Below are 22,968 nucleotides of genomic sequence, written 5' to 3'. Positions count from 1 at the left end.
ACCACACAACTTAGATATCAAGGAACAGTGTCAACTTGAGCTGCTTTCATTGACACATAGTGAGGTGAGATGGACATCCAAAATGAGATATCCAAGGGTTAAAAAAACTGTGAATTGGTGGCTACTTTAATTTGGTTAGGCATGGCTGCCATTGAACTCCCATCCTGGCCAAGTGGTAGTGTGCTTACTTCAAATCCAAGTTGATCATACCAACGATTTCTTTTTTTTTGTCCCTTATATACAACCAGTGTAATAATGTAAGCAAGGATGCTTGGTTCTTTGGTTGCTTGATAGATCCAACTTTAATTACTAGGACGTCCTGAACAGTGTGGCTTGATTAACTTTCCTTGACAGTTTGATATCACTTGGCTTGTGTCATATCTTTTATTTATAACTTGACACTCTTGCAGAATTCTGCGGATTGTTGTACCTATTACTAGCATGCAAGACCATTTGGGTTCGCACAGGGAGATGTGCATATTGTGACCTGATCACCAATCTGCCAGCGATATCAGCACACTTGTGCCATTTGCCTATCTTCTTGCTTCTTCTGGACTGATGGACGCCTTTCTTCTTCGTTTCATCTGGCGTGGGTCCACTTCTCAGTTGTCAGCACTAATAATTGTTTCTGCAGCTCATCTGCTTGATATTGTAAGCTTCTAAGCAGTTCGCTAATGTTTGTTTGCTACTGCTCCCGAATAGCAGCTGCCTCCCCATAGTTGATGTCATTGGCTATTTGCGTTACTACCTAAGTGCTTGCTTGATCTAGTATTGTGTACTCTTTGTCTGCTAATGCAAGTATGGAATTGATGTCACTTCTCTCAAGCTCCGCCATGGATATTTTTGCCAGTAGTGGCAGCTGCGTCAACTATGTGTGACACAGCGTAACGTTATATAAGGCCACTTCTCCAGTTGTGCTCCTCAGTTGCCGCCAGAACTCCAATTGTGTTCTGTCACCGACATGCTCACTATTTATTATCTGCTACATGCGTCGATCTAATAATTTGCACATTCTGCTGACCAGCGAATTTCTCAAATGTAAATATGGTTGCTCTGAGGGTGACTTCAATATAAGATCATAGCTACTGCGCAGGCATATAAACTCTTGACTGTCCCAGCAAATCACAAGTGGTCACTGGTAACACTGTTTTGCAGAAATGCTAAGTTAAGTATTGCGAACCACAACTTTAGTTTGTCCTGCAGTAACTTAGGAATGTGCACTTTTATTTGTGGGTTAGAAACTGTGTTAGGCTCGTGGAGCAAATAGGTCGCCCATTTTATCGTTTGAGGAGTTAATTTCATGTCCTCTCGTGTCCCAGGTTGAGACTGAAGATCGTCTACTTGCTTTTGCATATCTGTGTCCCAGCTTGAGACTGAAGATCGTCTACTTGTTTTTGCATATCTCCTTGCAGCTGCAACAGAATCCTTCTGACATTCGTTTGACATAAACTCACTGTTTGGCTTTGCACGTTTCCTGTAGCCTCTGTGCTCTTCAGTATTCCAGGGCTCACCTAATTGTAGTAATACTCCATTATTTAATAGTATTGATTCAATGAGTCAGTAATACACTGTTTGACTGCTTTATTTCACACAGTTAGGAAAACGCACTTTGACAAAAATGTGAATAAACAGTTAACTCTAAAAAAAAAAGACAAAGAGTAAATGTAGCAATGATAAGATGTAATGTAAATTGAAGGTAGAAGAGGGGAGAAAGGAAAGGAAAGGGAAGGAACTCATGATGTCAGGTGCACTGGGACTTAGTGCAGGATTGGCTACAGTGAATGAAATGTCTGCTGCACTGGGATTTGGACACCCTATCTCCTGCTTACCAGGCAGTTGTGTTAACCACTGTCACCCAGACACAATGTTTATTGCGATTGCGCATACTATCCCGGTATGTGCCTTGCCCAACCTACATTCCCATCTAGTGCCACCCATGTGCAGTTTCCATCCATGTTCCCAGTGCTACCACTTCTATATTCCCACAGGAGGATGAACATGATTGTGCATTCGAACTGAAGATGGTGTATTTACAGCCTACTGTGGCGACTCAATAATATGATTGTGTGAAGTCTCTTTTTTCAGACATGTCTGAAAGAACAGACATCACATACTCATACAAACGATGTGTCTGCAGTTCAAAGAACAATAAAATACACTTTGAATCTTATTCAGAAGTCAACGATTTCAATACACATATATTTTTCCTTCCCATTCCTATGAAGCCAATACTTTGTAAAATGATCCCACAGTGATAATGTTACTTGTATAATTCTTTCATTTGCCATGCTACTGCATACTTTCTTGAATCTCGTATTAATTGTAATTACCTCTCTGTTGATACATGACTTTTTCACTAGACTATTTGAGGCAATGAGAGCCATAAGGGTCCTAAGCACAGAAACAAAGTTTTGAGAAAAACTGATGTTTGTGAGTATCAAATTTATAGACAGAACTCCAGCTTCATAGGTCGACCCTTTTTAACCAAGTCTGAATATCCCATAATTCCTATGAAAAAATTAATTTACCTGTTTTATGTTATGAAATCTTAATTAATATTTAAGATTTTACTTATTATTGACATTAATTTTCAAAATTTATATTTGTAAGACAGTGACAATAGTTGTAAAATTTGTAATTATGTAATGTGAAATTAAAATCAGGACTGAAAGAACAGATAATTGAGCCACACATACAGTTGTGACCTGCTCCCAAAATTCGTGGTAATAGTTATCATTATTTTCATTAAGAGCATTATGTGGCATGAAGTTCGCCTCGAAATATGAAGTACCACTACTGTGTACATGATATAAACATTAAAATATATTGTCCTTCTTAGATAACAATGGAGCAGTGCAAATCAACAAAACTATGCCTTAGGCCCACATGGAAATGTATAATGGAGAAATTGGTGAGACAGCTCTTCATGAATGCTCTCATATACAGTGTGGGGCTACAGATACAGATAAAGCTCGTTCCTCATAAGATCAACATATGTCAGGAGCATACACATGCACTACAAAATCAAAATCGATGACTGTGTGCTTTAGGTCCTTATGGAGCTCAGTGCCTCATATTTTTGTGGGTTGCTTACTAAAAACAAGTTCATTTCTGAGTTTCTCAGTGGGGAACATTTTAGAAATCTGGTCACAGCTTGTCCACTTTCATTGTGTTAAACGTCAGTCGGATCTAAAAGTTACATCCCCATATGCATGAATCTGGTTTCATTATTGCACTTACTTTCACTTGGACATTTTCATATCGTGCATTGTCAACAAGTTCCTTTCCATAATTTCTGAATATGCGATTATTTCACTCTCGTCGATCACGTTTAATGTCTGTAATTAAGATTTCTTTCTATATTAGTCACTAATATTTGTGAACACTAATTATCACTAATTATCCCTTGCCCCTTCCTGATGCTCTTACGAATCTATTCAAAGTTTTGGGTTAAGGGCAAAAGAAGAGTGTTTCACAGGGCGAACTCTTTTGACCTAATAAACCTGTTATTTTTCTCTTAAAATTTTGTTGCTCCAGATTTTATGAGGCTATCTATCGCTGTTTCAATCATTTTCTCGTATTATATCGCTGAACACACTTTTGAAATGCGCTGTTGAAGTTTGGTACTATACAGGATGTTACAAAAAGGTACGGCCAAACTTTCAGGAAACATTCCTCACACACAAACAAAGAAAATATGTTATGTGGACATGTGTCCGGAAACGCTTAACTTCCATGTTAGAGCTCATTTTGGTTTCGTCAGTATGTGTTGTACTTCCTAGATTTACCGCCAGTTGGCCCAATTGAAGAAAGGTAATATTGACTTTGGTGCTTGTGTTGACATGCGACTCATTGCTCTATAGTACTAGCATCAAGCACATCAGTATGTAGCATCAACAGGTTAGTGTTCATCACGAACGTGGTTTTGCAGTCAGTGCAATGTTTACTAATGCGAAGTTGGCAGATGCCAATTTGATGTATGGATTAGCACGGGGCAATAGCCGTGGCGCGGTACGTTTGTATCGAGACAGATTTCCAGAACGAAGGTGTCCCGACCGGAAGACGTTCGAAGCTATTGATCGGTGTCTTAGGGAGCGACTGCGGAAGACCTGGAACGACGAGGACACCTGCAATGGACGAGGGAATTCTTCGTGCAGTTGACGATAACCCTAATGTCAGCGTCAGAGAAGTTGACCACGTCACTGTATGGAGAGTGCTACGGGAGAACCAGTTGTTTCCGTACCATGTACAGTGTGTGCAGGCACTGTCAGCAGCTGATTGGCCACCACGGGTACACTTCTGCGAATGGTTCATCCAACAGTGTGTCAATCCTCATTTCAGTGCAAATGTTCTCTTTACGGATGAGGCTTCATTCCAATGTGATCAAATTGTAAATTTTCACAATCAACATGTGTGGGTTGACGAGGATCCGCACGCAATTGTGCAATCACGTCATCAACACAGATTTTCTGTGAACGTTTGGGCGGGCATTGTTGGTGATGTCTTGATTGAGCCCCATGTTCTTCCACCTAAGCTCAATGGAGCACGGGATACTCTACCTGTGCTGCTAGAAAATGTGCCTTTACAAGTGCGATACAACTTGTGGTTCATGCACGATGGAGCTCCTGCACATTTCAGTCGAAGTGTTCGTAAGCTTCTCAACAACAGATTCGGTGACCGATGGATTTGTAGAGGCGGACCAATTCCATGGCCTCCACGCTCTCCTGACCTCAACCCTCTTGACTTTCATTTATGGGGGCATTTGAAAGCTCTTGTCTACGCAACTCCGGCACCAAATGTGGAGACTCTTCGTGCTCGTATTGTGAACGGCTGTGATACAATACGCCATTCTCCAGGGCTGCATCAGGGCATCAGGGATTCCGTGCGACGGAGGGTGGATGCATGTATCCTCGCTAACGGAGGACATAGGACATTTTGAACATTTCCTGTAACAAAGTGAGGAATGTTTCCTGAAAGTTTGGCCGTACCTTTTTGTAACACCCTATATTTACCTGTTACAGGATTACATGGATTACAATAATTATTGCCACTGCCATAAAGTGAGTTCACTGTGTCATAGCTTTTATCCATTACAAGTACGCCCACTTACGCTTAAAAGAGCACGTATTTATACATTTTACAACTTTTCCACCCCACTTTACATTGGTAATTCAGACACAAGAAATCGGCATTATTAATGCAGCCGTTTATCAATAAGTCTATACTCGCAACATCTTACACACGTATTTTAATACCAAATTCTGTCTTTTTTGTGCCATGGATGGTATAGCATAACTCACTATAACCATTAACTATCGAACTGTTGTATGTTGAGGTTGGCGTTTTTGCGTTACTTGACGTTGACGTTTCTTCCCTTCCGTTTCGTTGACGTCCAATATGAATCGAACGTGACGAAAGTGTATAGTAGTGGAGGCCTCTTTGGACAATCTCTGATATTGTTACGTTGGACAACCTGTCGGGAATCAATCGATGTTGTGGTGGCAAGTTTTGAATTGTGATTTGTGTGTTTGTGTTTTAACTTTGTAGTGGTTCACGAAAGTGAATGATTTTGATTTGAGATATGAAACGGACCGTACACATTGAAATAAACCAACGCTTGGAGAGGTAAATTTCTGTTATTTTTTATGTTATGTGCCTAATAGACAAACTGTGAAGAATGATGTTGGCTCGACTTGCTACACACGTCTTACTGGGATCAGCCGGTTTTTTGAAAAGTGCATTAATATATGTGCATTATTGCGGTAATTTCCGAAAGTATTCTGCAAGGGAATATATGAAACTATCACAGAAGTGCAGTTGCGTGATCTGCAGCACACGTAGAAAGCTATTTACAGTAGGTTTCTGCAGTGCAGATTTCACTGAATCGTATATTTCATTGCAATGTGATGGAAAAGGATACTGTAATAAAGTTTATATCGCAAAAGGCAATTGGATGTCTTAGACTTAGGAAGAGTCAAAAACATTAGTTTGTCTAGTGAGTTACTTAATGTAGAGACATTAACGTTCTGTCAGCTGTCACATTCGTCCCAAAGAAAAACAGCAGGCATTTAGTGGTATGGGGGTTTCAAAGTGAAATTGCAGGAATAGAAATTAATTCCTTAGAGTGTGGTTTGCTAAAGAAACTAAAATGACTGGTTATTATCAACCTGGCCATTTTAATTGGATAGATTGTAATCCGAAGACTTTGACATATAAATACAGTATATGATTCTCTGTGATTTCTCTTGTGACTGTAATGAATACCCGCACTATGTTGTATTTGAGAAGCATCAATGTTTTTTATAAGTTACGTCAAGATTGTCTTTAAGCTTAACGATGTTGGCAACTGTACTCAGGCTACAACGATCCTGAATGCGCTTTAGTTATTCAAATTATAGTAGGACTTGGTATTACATTTCTTCAGCAAAACTATGAATAGCTTTCTCACTACAGATGAATTTGCTAACTGCCACTTCTAAGCATTGGTAGGTAGATTGGTATATTGTCATGAAGTAAAAGCCTTACCTGGTACCTATGCTGTAACTGAGTTTCTAGATCCAAAATCCACAGTATTTCTTTTAAAACTAATAACTTGTTTTATTACAGTAATGCACCAAGAGATGTGGTAATAGAATTTGTTTCTAAGTTTGCAAAAACTTGCAAACTGATACAGGGATCCATTATAAACAGTTTTGATGATCCTTTCCTTTGTGAACATGTACAGGCAGTAAAAATATGTGAAATAAATGATGAAGCCCCACAGGTAACTGATTACTAACTTTTCCAGTTGCATATGAAATATAAGGTTGTTTTCTTCTTCTTTTTACAATGCATGTAAAGGAACTGTTGCTAATATCTGTATGAAAGATGGATATTTTATTTGAAATATGTGGAGTAAATTGATTCATTGTAATGTTTAGTTTACTTTCAGTGTCTAGAAGCAAGTGATGTTGACCTCTGTTACCATGTCTATACTCTTGATCCATATGGCTCTCAGCTGGAAACCATGGATGGTGAGGGAGATAAAGAAGTGCCGTTTGCCCTTCATTGTATTCTTCCTACAACTGAATTTGCAGGATTATGGGAAAGCCTTGTTTATGATTCTGCAATCAAAGAAAATGTAAGTAATGAGAAGTTGCTGTTTTAATGATTTGCAACCTCTTTCATATTTCAATTTAGTATTTCACTGTTCTCTTTTCACATGTCAGAATTTACACTGACTTTTTTTTTAAAGTCCTTGAATGGGATATACATGGATGAGTTTCAGTGAAACAGATACAGAGGAAAGGCCGCTGGTCCTGATGGGATACCAGTTCGATTTTACACAGAGTACGTGAAGGAACTTGCCCCCCTTCTTGCAGTGGTGTACCATAGGTCTCTAGAAGAGCGAAGCGTTCCAAAGGATTGGAAAAGGGCACAGGTCATCCCCGTTTTCAAGAAGGGACGTCGAACAGATGTGCAGAACTATAGACCTATATCTCTAACGTCGATCAGTTGTAGAATTTTGGAACACGTATTATGTTCAAGTATAATGTCTTTTCTGGACACTAGAAATCTACTCTGTAGGAATCAGCATCGGTTTCGAAAAAGACGGTAGTGTGAAACCCAGCTCGCGCTATTCGTCCACGAGACTCAGAGGGCCTTAGACACGGGTTCACAGGTAGATGCCGTGTTTCTTGACTTCCGCAAGGCGTTTGACACAGTTCCCTACAGTCGTTTAATGAACAAAGTAAGAGCATACGGAGTATCAGATCAATTGTGTGATTGGATTGAGGAGTTCCTAGATAACAGAACTCAGCACGTCATTCTCAATGGAGAGAAGTCTTCCGAAGTAAGAGTGATTTCAGGTGTGCCGCAGGGGAGTGTCATAGGACCGTTGCTATTCACAATATACATAAATGACCTGGTGGATGACATCGGAAGTTCACTGAGGCTTTTTGCAGATGATGCTATGGTGTATCGAGAGGTTGCAACAATGGAAAATTGTACTGAAATGCAGGAGGATCTGCAGCGAATTGACGCATGGTGCACGGAATGGCAATTGAATCTCAATGTAGACAAGTGTAATGTGATGCGGATACATAGAAAGATAGGTCCCTTATCATTTAGCTACAAAATAGCAGGTCAGCAACTGGAAGCAGTTAATTCCATAAATTACCTGGGAGTACGTATTAGGAGTGATTGAAAATGGAATGATCATATAAAGTTGGTCGTCGGTAAAGCAGACGCCAGACTGAGATTCATTGGAAGAATCCCAAGGAAATGCAATCCGAAAACAAAGGAAGTAGGTTACAGTACAATTGTTCGCCCACTGCTTGAATACTGCTCAGCAGTATGGAATGCGTACCAGATAGGGTTGATAGAAGAGATAGAGAAGATCCAACGGAGAGCAGCGCGCTTCGTTACAGGATCATTTAGTAATTGCAAAAGCGTTACGGAGATGATAGATAAAATCCAGTGGAAGACTCTGCAGGAGAGATGCTCAGTAGCTCGGTACGAGCTTTTGTTGAAGTTTCGAGAACATACCTTCACCGAGGAGTCGAGCAGTATATTGCCCCCTCCTACATATATCTCGCGAAGAGACCATGAGGATAAAATCAGAGAGATTAGAGCCCACACAGAGGCATACCGACAATCCTTCTTTCCACGAACAATACGAGACTAGAATAGAAGGGAGAACCGATAGAGGTACTCAAGGTACCCTCCGCCACACGCCGTCAGGTGGCTTGCAGAGTATGGATGTAGATGTAGCGAAGATAGGTACAAAGCAACAACCCACCACAATAGTACATGTATTGATGCCTACAACCTCTTCAGGTACAGGATTGAAATGTATGAGGAGATAAAATGAACTATTCATTATATTAAGCAATGTGGAAAAATTAATTGTAATCAAGGAGTGGAATAGAAAGTTTATATAATGGTAAGAAGGTGATATTGAAATCATTTTTAAACTGCAAAACATTTCCAGGAGCAGATTTGGACTCTGCTGATATTTTATTATGAAATGGAGATTACAGCAGGAAAAAAGGTAGAAAGGTAGCAAACTAAGGAAATGAAATGTGGATAAATAGAAAGAACAAGATGTTGCTGAGAATTTCGAAGAGATACTAAGGGAACTTCTGACTGAAATTGTGAATGAATACAATAGGATAAGTCAGGGTAGCTTTGAAAACTGGCCTAGTTGATGGCAGCAGAAGTACAGTTGAATCGCTCGATGCAGAAGAGGTCTCAGTCCATTCATTATAACTAGTTTCGAGAAAACTAAAAAGAACTATCTAGACTCTAAACTATGAGATTAAAGCTAAGAGAAAAAATGTGTGTTGTTTATCGACAGTTTATCAAGGGCCTTACAAAGTTTACAGGCATTTAAAGTGTTTTAATCTATGAGTTATTTAATTTTACTGACTGACTGAAGTCCTTTCTACGGGGACCAAAATAGATTTTCGCTCTTTTCATAGTTTCTGGAGGAAAATATGATGATTCCTTTATTACTTTGAGGATTTGCTTATAGTTCAGGAATGTGAAAGGCTCATGAGCATTAGATAAAGCAAAACAACTGGTTTTCAATCAATATTTATTAAGAAAATAACTGAGAAGAAAAACAATTCAGTACATCATTTTTTAGTTTCTTTAGTCACCTTACACTTCACTGTTATCAATGTCACTTGTGGGCCAATGTGTCAGTTGGTGGTAGAATTCTTCATACTCATTCGGTATATAAGTTAGTAATCTAGTAATGTCCTTTATTTTTGCTACTTTTATTGAAACTTTCCCCATGGGATATGCACAGTTTGGGTGGAAAAGTAGAATGTGTCATATGGCCAGGTTGAGACAGATGGAATGTGTGTTTCATTATACCATCAATACCCTGGGATGTTGTTATACATCCACAGAGTTGGCTACTGTATGAAAAGTGCATCAGTGTACTGATTCTGAAATGTACTTTCTGGTCTCATGGTACTGACTTTGGTATAGTTTCTTCTGATATGCAGTTTCTTTTATAAAGAATTGGCCACCATTTCTTGAAATCCAAGATATCCTCTGTTTTCACTTCACATACTTCAAATTTCACAGATTTGCTACTTTCTATGATCATTTTGGTTATTTCGTGTACACGATAAAGTCGATCATGCCTTCTAAGGGTGCATTTGACTGCAGCAAAATCCCTGTCACAGGGCAGTAAAGAATGACCTCTGACTGGAAAGAATTGCTCGATTTGTTTAAATTGGCCAGTGTCTGTTAAAAATAGAAGCAGCCTTACTAAAGTATGGTTCTTGTTCTGCCCTGCACAGCTATAGGAATACAAATGTAGCTCTGTAATTTCAGCAGGTATGTCCTGCAGGTAATTATACAAGAAAGAACATACCTCATTACATCCTTTCCTGGCAATTCCCTCATGATACATGTATATTTTAACTTATTTTTTCTCAATATCATGAATGCAGAGCACATTAGTAGTCAGCTGGCACATGTCAAAAGTTTGCTGGACGGGGATTACTGGTAACTGAATGTTCTGCATAAAAACCAGAGATAATACATGGTGTTTATCTTTCATTTCAGTTTCCACTTCAATATTATTATAGCATTTTTTTTACCCGGCTCTTGTGCACCATCAACTCAACCACTGCACATTGTTTTGCCGCATCATTAATATGGGGATTTAGAATCTTAACTTTTAATTCTCCACACAAGCAGCATGCATCGACCTGAGGGTGCCCCAATGACAGGGAGTAGTTTTCATTGAAAAACAAAGCAAATGTCTGGTAGCTACATTTAACATCAGTGTGTTTCTCCTTGAACATTTTATATATCAACTTAATATATTGAGTCTTGCATCTAAATACTTAGTTGTTCTCCCACTGAGTGGCTTTCTCTTGTAAGAGAAACTGGGTAGCTATTAATGTGTTCTCTCATGAGTTGTCTGCCTTCGGCTGACAAAGCTTTTACACTGGGAATTTTCCCTCTTTTTGTCATGTGAACTTTGATCTGATATAGACAGCTATCCCAGTGATTTCACTCTCTTAATCACTTAAAGCTAGAAGATCCACGAATGCTTTGTAATGTACCTTCCTTTTGGTGTTACCCACAATTACATGGTAAGTAAATACTTTATTGACTTGTCGAATTGAATAGTCTTTTCTAGGTCGACATCACTGGGCGTTATGTGTGTCTATAATTGACTGAATATAAACATCTTGTTCATCCTTAGAAGGCAAGTTATGAAGCTGTACTAAAATAGATTCCTTTTCATCTGCACTGATGTCTTGAAAGCACTTGAACCTCTTGCACCTGAAAACAAAAGAATCCTGTATAGAAACATATTCTCAATTGATTGTCAAACTAGCAGAGGCGATGCCAAAATGTGTGCGGTGAAAAAGAGCAGTGCCATGGACGACCCATAATAAAGTTTACCCAAACACTAGTTACAGTGTTCAAAAAATTGTCACTAACATCCAATATAATTAAAAATTACCTGCAGTCACATACTGTAATTTTAACTGGTAAGCATTGTCTTTTTTAGTTAATATATTCTTGGCCTTTTAGCTTTGCGTTTTTGAAATATTCCTCTTGTCTACTTTCTTCTTGTCATGATACAGTGGCGCCTTCCATTGCTTTTAGAAATAAAACTGGAAATATTGTCAACAAACGAATGTGTAGGTTAACAACGTACACTTTCAGCTGTTTCCCTTCACTGAATAAGTTGTGCAGGTTAGCCAACATGCTCTGCACATTGAAGTTAACATTTCCTTGTGGGGAAGTGGTGAACTTCGTGGCTGAAAAGCAGTTGCATAGCAAGAAGGGCTTCAGCCCTGGACTGAATTCCTTTCTGCATATAACTCAAAACAAGAAGCTTCAGTTTGTGTATTTCCAAGTACTGGACAGAATACATGTTTGCTCAGAATGATGGGAACAGCCATAACGATACAATTTGCATCATGATCTCATTTTCACAATTTTGTGACTGAAGCGCTTTCTGCATGGAGCAATTCAATTAGGCAAAGAGACAAGGCACAACAGAAATTGTGAGAAACATATGAGCTACTAAAGTTAACTGACAAAAGAAGAAAACATAAAAATACAGCAAAGGGAGGCAAAAATAAAAAGATTTCTAAAAAAATTAAGGCGTCATGAAGTGCTGTATAGCATAGCAGGAATGGTTAGAGTAATGGAAAACAGTTGAAGTATGCATGATTATGGAAACACACATGCCATCTGTAGAAATGCTACAGAAACCTTGGAAGGAGGAGGACCTACGTGAGCATCAAGAATTGAAGTGGTACGTCAGTACTAAGGAAAGATTGGGAGAGGAAAGGAATGTATCGAGGGGTTAAGCCAGAAGATTTGAGACAATATTATAGAAGGGAGAAGTAGTAGATGAGAGGGATGATTAGATACCGCAAAGAGTGCTGAAAGACCTAAGTCGAAACAAGGCACATGGGGCAGCCAACATACCCTTTGATTTATTAAGAACTTTGGGGGAACAAACCATGTCCAGATTATTGGTACATAAGATGTATGGGGCATGAGAAATATCCTGATTCTAGGAAGAATGTATTACTCTCAGTTCCAAAGAAATTAGGTGCTAATTGGTGATTATTTCTGAACTGTCGGTTTAATATGTCATGGTTTCCAGATTCTGACATGAATTATGTGCAGAAGAATTGAAAAACTAGAGAATCAAACTGTGAGGAATAATAGTTTGGGTTTTTCAGGAGTGTAGGAATACGCATGTCAATACTGGCTGTACAACTTACCTTAGGAGATAGAGTGAAGAACGGTGAAACAGCATTTATAGATTTAGAGAAACTTTTGACATTGTTAACTCAGATATACTCTCTGAAATTGTAAACATGGCAGGAATAAAATAACAGATCACAAGATTAGAAACCAGACTGCAGTTACAGTAGTCAAAGTGCACAAAAGGGAAGCAGTGGTTAAGAAAGAAGTGAGACAGCATTGTAACCTGTCCCCTATATTACTCAATCTCTGCCAGAGTATAGTGTAAAGGTAACTGAGAAGAAATCATGAAAGGGAATTTGAGTTGAGTGAGAAGAAATAAAAATTTGAGTTACCAATGGAAGTGTAATAGTAGACATAGCAAAGTAATGGGAAAAGAAGTTGATTTGAATGTATAATGTATCAATCAGTAGTATAAGGTGAATATCAACAGAAGCAAAGAAACAGTAATGGAATCTGGCTGAATTAAATTACAAGTGTTGAATTTGTGTACTTTCGCATATATACTTCTATGTACACAGGTGTACTGATGCAGCACACAGAAGTGTAAGTCTGTTACATGGTGAATACTATGCCGCATCAGGACCTGAGTGTACATAAACGTCTATGATAGATGCACAGATCCAAAACAAATAGTTAAAAGATAACAAATAAAAGACAAGTTGTAGCGTACAAAAATACGGTCTACACAAATACAATAATGATGAAGAGAGAACTTTATAATGCCCATTCAAGTTGAAAACCTGAAACATGTCTTAGCATAAATACAGCATGTAAAGGTGACTGGCTGCTGCATTTCTTCGAATAACTTATTTGTAACGATGTAAAATGAAAAGATTTGCTCTATTTGTTTCAGAGACTGTATATTGTGTTTATTTCCCCTCAGATTTTCACCTATAGATAGCCTGAATACTTCAAAAGTGTGTGCTCTACTTATCAGTAGATCCAGAACTAGATATATCTTTATCCAACTTGCACTTTTCTCATATGACATTCTGCATGTAGATGCAGTAATTCTTGATTTCCAAAAAGCATTTCTCTCATTTCACTTCTACACTTACAAATCACTTGTGTAATCTGTCCTAGAATATTGCTCAAGTATGTGGGATACACACACCATAGGGAACATAAAATGCTTAGAACTGTCTGGTCAATATTATTGAGAAAACCTGTGAGGACAACATCTTGCAGTGGCAGAAAATTATCATTGCAAAATGTCACACATATCGCTGTTTTTTTTTTTTTTTTTTTTTTTTTGCACACACGCTTATCACAGTTGCAGCAGCATGGTAGCAAGAGCACATGGCTGGTACAGTCTCAGGGACCACAGTACTTCTTCAGCTTCTCCACTGACAAACCACAATGTTTGAAGTAATTATGTTATCCACGCAGACTCAGGGAGGCTGAAATCTCTTGCACACTCTCCATTGTCAACCTGGAATTGGAAGACCCTGTTCAAGCAGACTTAGGGAGGAGTAAGTGACTTGCACAATATCCACTGAAAACTATAATTTGAAGAGCTACAGTCATTGCTGTAGAACTGCCTTGTTGTTGTTGTTGTGGTCTTCAATCCTGAGACTGGTTTGATGCAGCTCTCCATGCTACTCTATCCTGTGCAAGTTGCTTCATCTCCCAGTACGTACTGCAACCTACATCCTTCTGAATCTGCTTAGTGTATTCATCTCTTGGTCTCCCCCTACGATTTTTACCCTCCACGCTGCCCTCCAATATTAAATTGGTGATCCCTTGATGCCTCAGAACATGTCCTACCAACCGATCCCTTCTTCTTGTCAAATTGTGCCACAAACTTCTCTTCTCCCCAATCCTATTCAATACTTCCTCATTAGTTACGTGATCTACACATCTAATCTTCAGCATTCTTCTGTAGCACCACATTTCGAAAGCTTCTATTCTCTTCTTGTCCAAACTATTTATCGTCCACGTTTCACTTCCATACATGGCTACACTCCATACAAATACTTTCAGAAAAGACTTCCTGACACTTAAATCTGTATTCGATGTTAACAAAGTTCTATTCTTCAGAAACGCTTTCCTTGCCATTGCCAGTCTACATTTTATATCCTCTCTACTTCGACCATCATCAGTTATTTTGCTCCCCAAATAGCAAAACTCCTTTACTACTTTAAGTGTCTCATTTCCTAATCTAATTCCCTCAGCATCACTCGACTTAATTTGACTACATTCCATTATCCTCGTTTTGCTTTTGTTGATGTTCATCTTATATACTCCTCTCAAGACATTGTCCATTCCATTCAACTGCTCTTCCAAGTCCCTTGCTGTCTCTGACAGAATGACAATGTCATTGGCGAATCTCAAAGTTTTTATTTCTTCTCCATGGATTGTAATACCTACTCCGAAATTTTCTTTTGTTTCCTTTATTGCTTGCTCAATATACAGATTGAATAAGATCGGGGAGAGGCTACAACCCTGTCTTACTCCCTTCCCAACCACTGCTTCCCTTTCATGCCCCTCGACTCTTATAACTGCCATCTGGTTTCTGTACAAATTGTAAATAGCCTTTCGCTCCCTGTATTTTACCCCTGCCACCTTCAGAATTTGAAAGACAGAATTCCAATCAACATTGTCAAAAGCTTTCTCTAAGTCTACAAATGCTAGAAATGTAGGTTTGCCTTTCCTTAATCTTTCTTCTAAGATAAGTTGTAGGGTCAGTATTGCCTCACGTGTTCCAACATTTGTACGGAATCCAAACTGATCTTCCCCGAGGTCGGCTTCTACTAGTTTTTCCATTCGTCTGTAAAGAATTCGTGTTAGTATTTTGCAAATGTGGCTTATTAAACTGATTGTTTGGTAATTTTCACATCTGTCAACACCTGCTTTATTTGGGATTGGAATTATTATATTCTTCTTGAAGTCTGAGTGTATTTCGCCTGTCTCATAAATCTTGCTCACCAGATGGTAGAGTTTTGTCATGACTGGGTCTCCCAAGGCCGTCAGTAGTTCTAATGGAATGTTGTCTACTCCCGGGGTCTTGTTTCGACTCAGGTCTTTCAGTGCTCTGTCAAACTCTTCCCGCAGTATTTTATCTCCCATTTCATCTTCATCTGCATCCTCTTCCATTTCCAGTACATCGCTCTTGTATAAATCTTCTATATACTCATTCCACCTTTCCGCCTTCCCTTCTTTGCTTAGAACTGGGTTTCCATCTGAGCTCTTGATATTCAAACAAGTGGCTCTCTTTTCTCCAAAGGTCTCTTTAATTTTCCTGTATGCAGTATCTATCTTACCCCTAGTGAGATAAGCCTCTACATCCTTACATTTGTCCTCTAGCCATCCCTGCTTAGAAATTTGGCACTTCCTGTTGATCTCATTTTTGAGACGTTTGTATTCCTTTTTTGCCTACTTCATTTATTGCATTTTTATATTTTCTCCTTTCATCAATTAAATTCAGTATTTCTTCTGTTACCCAAGGATTTCTACTAGCCCTCGTCTTTTTACCTACTTGATCCTCTGCTGCCTTCACTACCTCATCCCTCTTCTTCTACTGTATTTATTTCCCCCATTCCTAACAATTGTTCCCTTATGCTCTCCCTGAAACTCTGTACAGCCTCTGGTTATTTCAGTTTATCCAGGTCCCATCTCCTTAAATTCCCACGTTTTTGCAGTTTCTTCAGTTTTAATCTAAAAGTCATAACCAATAGATTGTGTCAGAGTCCACATCTGCCCCTGGAAATGTCTTACAATTTAAAACCTGGTTCCTAAATCTCTGTCTTACCATTATATAATCTATCTGACACCTTTTAGTATCTCCAAGGTTCTTCCATGTAATCAACCTTCTTTTGTGATTCTTGAACCAAGTGTTAGCTATGATAAAGTTGTGCTCTGTCCAAAATTCTACCAGGCGGCTTCCTCTTTCATTTCTTAGCCCCAATCCATATCCACCTACTACGTTTCCTTCTCTCCCTTTTCCTACACGCGAATTCCAGTCACCCATGACTATTAAATTTTCATCTCCCTTCACTATCTGAATAATTTCTTTTATTTCATCATACATTTCTTAAATTTCTTCGTGATCTGCAGAGCTAGTTGCCATATAAACTTGTACTACTGTAGTAGGTGTGGGCTTCGTATCTATCTTGGCCACAATAATGCGTTCACTATGCTGTTTGTAGTAGCTTACCCGCGTTCCTATTTTCCTATTCATTATTAAACCTACTCCTGCATTACCCCTATTTGATTTTGTATTTATAACCCTGTAGTCACCTGACCAGAGGTCTTGTTCCTCCTGCCACCGGACTTCACTAATTCCCACTATATCTAACTTTAACCTGCCCATTTCCCTTTTTAAATTTTCTAACCTACCTGCCTGATTAAGGGATCTGACATTCCACACTCCGATCCGTAGAACGCCAGCTTTCTTTCTCGTGATAACGACATCCTCTCGAGTAGTCCCCGCCCGGAGATCCGAATGGGGGACTATTTTACCTCTGGAATATTTTACCCAAGAGGACGCCATCATCATTTAATCATACAGTAAAGCTGCATGCCCTTGGGAAAAATTATGGCCGTAGTTTCCCCTTGCTTTCAGCCGTTCGCAGTACCAGCACAGCAAGGCCATTTTGGTTATTGTTACAAGGCCAGATCAGTCAATCATCCAGACTGTTGCCCTTGCAACTACTGAAAAGGCTGCTGCCCCTCTTCAGGAACCACACGTTTGTCTGGCCTCCTAACAGATACCCCTCCGTTGTGGTTGTACCTACGGTACGGCTATCTGTATCGCTGAGGCATGCAAGCCTCCACACCAACGGCAAGGTACATGGTTCGGGGGGGGGGACTGCCTTAATGAGCAGTATTCCATTGGTGCGTCTTTCATAAGCTGTGGTACTGAACCTAGTGCCACAGTAAATTGTATGAAGCCATCCAGCATACTCCGTCCACTGAGTTTTGCGTTTGCATGTTAATCAAGGTCATCTTGAATGTGTGTCCAGAATAAAGAAAACAAATTTACAAGGGAAGTAGATACTATAATGAATTGTCATGCAAAACTTATAATTCCGTGCACTTGTGTTTTATTCAGAATCCTTATCTGATGTACATACAGTTAATATAGTTATCTCATAACATATAAGGCTCATCACTAAAGTTGTGGTGTGATTTAGCCAGTTGCTTAAACAAGTAAAAAGTTGATCACCAGTCTGGTATTGCATATCAGTCTTGAATATAGAGGTGTCAAAATTGGTCACAGATTTGTTTGATCCATGGGAGAGTGACACAGAGGTGTTGAAGAAACTGAAATGTTTGACTTGTGAAGATAAACTTACACTACTCTGTGAAAGCATACTTATAAAAGATAAAAAAAAACGGCTTTAAATATAGTCTCTAGAAGTATATTATAGCCCCCTACTTATTGCACCTGTACAGACCATGAGAACCACATTACATTAATTCCAGTGTGCATGGAGGCATTTAAACAATCACCCTATCACTGGAGTTATTCATTCTATATGTTGAGCAAGTGTAGAGAAAACTAAAGAGAAATTTTGGAAGGGTGTTGAAATTCAGGGGGAAGAGACAAAAGTTTAATTTTTGGCATTGGATTTTTAATTCTGTCAGAGAAGGTCAAAGGACATGAAAGATCAGGTGAACAGAGTGGAAAAGAGAGTATAAGATAAACGTAAATGTAAAAAAAGAGTGAGTTAGTGGAATGTAGTCAAATTAACTCAGGCCATACTGAATGAAGTGGTTTAGGAAATGAGCTGGAAGTATTAGACAAGTTTTCCAATTTGAGCAACAAAGTACCTGATAATTTCAGAAGCAAAGAGGCTTTTAAGTGTTGACTGGCAATAGCAAGAAAAATGTTTGTGGAAAAGAGAAATATTTTATTGGCAAATAACTTACAGATTTGAGTGTTAGGAAATATTGGTTTGGAACTTAGACATTGACACTACAAACAAGTAGAGAAATGAAGCTTTCAAACTGTGGTGCTGCAGAAGAAAGCTGAGAGTAACTGGGTAAGTTGGATAAATAATTAAGAGGTCCTGAATTGTTCAGAGGAGAGAAGAAATTTGACAGACTTGACTACTTTTAGTAAAATGAAAACCTTGTGCCACACCACTGCAGTACATCACTTGAGGGTGTAAAATAAAACAGGACAGGCTAAAGATAAAGTGGAGTGCTGTGTGGTTACGTGTGTTTGGCAGCAGCTGAAATGATGCAGTTGTTTCAAGTCAGCCCAGATAGCTATCTGCATTCCTTGATACAGCTGCAACATTTCCATAGCTGCCAGAAAAAAAAATATTGGTCAATACTCCACTTTATTAAAAGACTGTGCTATTACGTTTGGTTTATGTAGAGGCATGATACAGTGCTGTGATTTGGGGATTTTACAGCATACCAGGGCAGTGAACATGTATCTGCAATTTGAAGCAAGTTTATTGTATATACATGCTCAGATTGAAATTGTTCCTTCAGTGTTTGTCCCACAATATAGCTGCTTACTTGTCTATTTTGCAATGCAACTTGTGTAGCACGATTTGGTTATAATTTGTGATGTCTTGTCGTGTCATTAACGTTGATTTCATGAGCTGCCCAGATGAAAAGATACTGTTGCACTTTCTTTGCACAGCCTTCTACCTTTTGGCTCTGTGTCTTTACTGCGCACAAACTTGTGCTTGATGAGAGTGAAGACCCACTGTCTTGAAGTTTACATGGTGGGTGAATAGCCAACATTGCCTCAGTATACCAATAAGTTGCTTACCATTGACTTTCAGTGAAAATGCATATTTTGCAATTGTTTGTTGGTCTGCTCGAAGTATGTGTTTTTACCACCATACACAGCTTTTCCCCGTATTCTCAGCGATAAGTTTCACTCCTTACCACTTCTGAATTTTATTATTGTTTACATAATCATGATGTGTCAGACAAGGTGTATTCTGAAGCATTTTGATTTCTGTTACAGTAAGTTGTTGCCCTGCTGCTTTTGTTGAGGTCCAACATTCTGCACTGTAAAATTCAGTTGGGCAGATTGAGGATCGGAATATTTTCAACTTGAGTCAGTATGAGATAATCTTAGGACAAAGCACAACAGTCATTGCCCACAATTTAACTCGCATATTGCTAATGTGATTTGTGGTTTCAGGAGTGAGTGAGCTGCTGGCTGTGATTTTTTGAGCTATGTTAGTTGAAGATCAAGCAGAGAGCAATCTTCAGCAGATATGTTTGCTGTTGATCATGATGTCAGTATTATTTGCATTCATCGACAGGTGTTCACTGTTCATTATACTGAGGTGTAGTCCATACTGTTCAAGGTGTTTCTTCCATACTTGGACTTACCACTGAAGTTTGTTACTGACTTCAGCAGTTAGAACAATATTGTTAGCACACAGCAGTGTCCAAGATGCTAATTTCTGAATATCTCTGGTGACTGTCTTCAGTATTATAATGAAGAGATCATCTCAGAGGAAAAACTACATGAGAGCATATCTAATTAATGCCTTTTTTAGGTGGAGACTTCTAACATTAATTCTCAATAAGCAAGTGATCTAAATGGATAGTATTGATGATTCCACAGACTTTCACAAAACCACACTGATGGGTGGTAATAGTGAGAACCATGTGTACTCTACTGTCTATGATGAACTCTAAGAAAATCATTGTATAGTGGGTGTACAAGAATAGGGTTTGAGCATTCAGCTGTTTTCTCCTTCTGTTTCCAAATTGGGACTTTAATGCTGTATATCCATTTGGCCGCTGTCTTCTTCTCTTCAGTGGTGTTATTGAGGAAATGTGACAGCCATTTAGCTGCCTTTCAGCATATTGTTCTACACAGTTCTTCTGGCAGCCCAGATGCCTGCAAAAATTTCATCTGCCCTTGGGCTTTTAGAATTTCAGGTGTGATGTTTGGCATGATATTGGGGCTTTCATATATCTCCCTTTTATGGACTTATTTGGCTGGTGTAACTGCTTTCTTTCCATCATGCCTGGCATTACAGTTGATGTTTTGGTTTCTGGTTGTAAACGATTTCAACAACAGTGCAATTTTATGCTAACTTTGATAGCAGCATCTGGATGCATCCAAGATCTGACTTGAGGAGCACAAGTGCGATGCTAATTATGAACCAAATCTTTGATAAGTGAGTGCAGTGCTCATCATTTTCTCTGAATTCTTAATATAACTGATCACTGAGTTTTGCCACTGCACTCTACAAAAGCACAGTCACACTGAGAACAATAAATTAAGTATACAAGAGATTACATTAATTAGTAGTGGGTTGTCTAGCCATCAAAAAATAAAACAGTGAGGGACATTGAGATCTAAGACAACAGTTACTTATTTTTTCTAATGATTAATATAAATCATAGTGAAGTGAACAGAGAGAAAGGTTCTATAAAACTCAAACTACAAAATGAATGTAACACTCTGGGCAGGTACCTGTTTAGAGAAAAAATGACAAACTCTGTATGTCTGTGCAGCTCATGAAATCAAAATAAATGATGCAACAAGATGCCAGAAATTATAACCAAATTCAGCAAGACAAGTCATGGGGCAAAGTAGCAAGTAAAGAGCTGTTTAGAATGTGGATCACACTTCTGCAATTTGTGACACTTATATTTCTCCAAATTGGCTATTGTGTGCCAATCAGCACGATACGGTGGCTAGAGATTACTCCCTGTCATTGACAGCCTCTGTGTGTGTGTGTGTGTGTGTGTGTGTGTGTGTGTGTGTCAATTTGTGACTACAGGACTTCTTGCTCCAGAGAAAGTAGCGTGTTGTATGGAGTGGAATCTACAGCTGAAGAAGTAACTTCTTAACTTCTCCCCCCTGCGAGCCCGGAGATTAGAATAGGCCCGAGGTATTTCTGCCTGTTGTAAGAGGTGACTAAAAGGAGTCGCACACCTTATGACCTTTATATGATGTGAGGGTTTGACCTCCATTTTTCAAAATTTACCTGAAGATTGAGCCAATTGGGGAAGCGTGCCTTACATGGTGCATCATGTACATCGTTCATGGAGATCCTTAGCCCACTTTTTTGTCGTTGCATTACAGTTCCACTCATCTTCCATCTCTTGGGTGAGGACACCTTCCTGGATGTGTTTTTCTCCACCCACTATGCAGTGTCTTTTTCTGCACCGACCATGACCATGGAATCCTTACCACCACATATTCAGCACAGTAGCCAGTCCGTTGTGGTGGGGCGCCATGTACCTTGTTGATTGTAGCCCCCTGACTATGTAGGGATCGCTCTGCTGATGCCTGCGCCGTTAACTCCCCACGTATGACAGGGAATATAAGCCAGTCACCCTGGGGCATCGGGACTCCCTGCAATGGCCTTTGCTGTGGCTGGGTTTCGCCCGTGGGGAGTGCCACTGGTCAGAATGGGTGCCATCAAGGCAGATGACACACACCATGTCATCACTTTGATGGTGATAAAATGCCAGCACTCTCTAAGCATTCCAAATCTCACTAAAATGCAAGGAAGTATGATCCTAAATCGTTCCCCTCCCTGGCCACACCGTGGGTGGAACGCCAAGCTAAGTAAGGTAGCGAACCTTATTCACCCCAGTACCTCATATGTTTGAGAGCTGATGGGTTCTCCTTTGTCTCGAAGTCTCAGTTTTTTGTAGAGCATTTAGAGGACAAGTTTGGGGAGGTGGAGGGCTTGTCCAAAATGCGGTCTGGGCCAGTCTTGATAAAAACGGCATCCTCTGTCCAGCCACGGGCATTACTCGCTTGTGACAATCTGGGAGATGTTTCTGTTACCATAATCTCTCATAAGAGCTTAAATATGGTCCAGGGTATTATATCCCACAGGGACCTTCTTTTGCAGTCTGCCAACAAGCTGCGCACCAACTTATTGCGACGAGGAGTTTATTTCATCCGACGCGTCCATTGGGGTTCGAGGGATAATAAGGTTGTCACCGGTACCCTCATCTTGGTCTTAGAGGTGACTCATTACCCGAGAATGTCAAGGTGATGGTCTACCACTGTTATGTCAAGCCATATGTGCCTCCCCCAATGCGGTGCTTTGAGTGCTGGAAGTTCGGCCACGTCTTCCTGCTGTACCTCCAGATTGTGGATGTCCATCTCATCCCAATATTCCATGTACCCTGCCTCCCATCCGTGTCAGCTGTGGAGAGAATCATTCCCCTTGTTCACCAGACTGTAGGATTTTACAGCAAGAATGGAAAATTATGGAATGACTGACCTACACTGAGGCTAAGAGGAAATTTGAGCACCTACAACCAGTG

The 22,968-nt window shown here is 39.5% G+C and overlaps 1 protein-coding gene across 1 annotated transcript in view; it reads left to right on the top strand.

Annotated features, from left to right (window-relative positions):
* The first annotated feature begins 5,455 nt into the window (after window positions 1–5,455).
* The window catches only part of LOC126273025 (pachytene checkpoint protein 2 homolog), a 31,255-nt gene continuing 13,742 nt past the window's right edge, over window positions 5,456–22,968 (top strand). The window contains exons 1-3 of the mRNA XM_049976405.1: window positions 5,456–5,625; window positions 6,607–6,763; window positions 6,932–7,120. Of these exons, the coding sequence (XP_049832362.1) occupies window positions 5,582–5,625; window positions 6,607–6,763; window positions 6,932–7,120 (390 nt within the window). The 5' untranslated portion in view covers window positions 5,456–5,581. The remainder of the gene's footprint in view (window positions 5,626–6,606; window positions 6,764–6,931; window positions 7,121–22,968) is intronic.

The sequence above is a fragment of the Schistocerca gregaria genome, chromosome 5 (genome assembly GCF_023897955.1).
Source record: "Schistocerca gregaria isolate iqSchGreg1 chromosome 5, iqSchGreg1.2, whole genome shotgun sequence".
Lineage (NCBI taxonomy): Eukaryota > Metazoa > Arthropoda > Insecta > Orthoptera > Acrididae > Schistocerca > Schistocerca gregaria.
The sequence above is the reverse complement of the archived record's forward strand: the minus strand, read 5'-3'. Positions and strand labels throughout refer to the sequence as shown.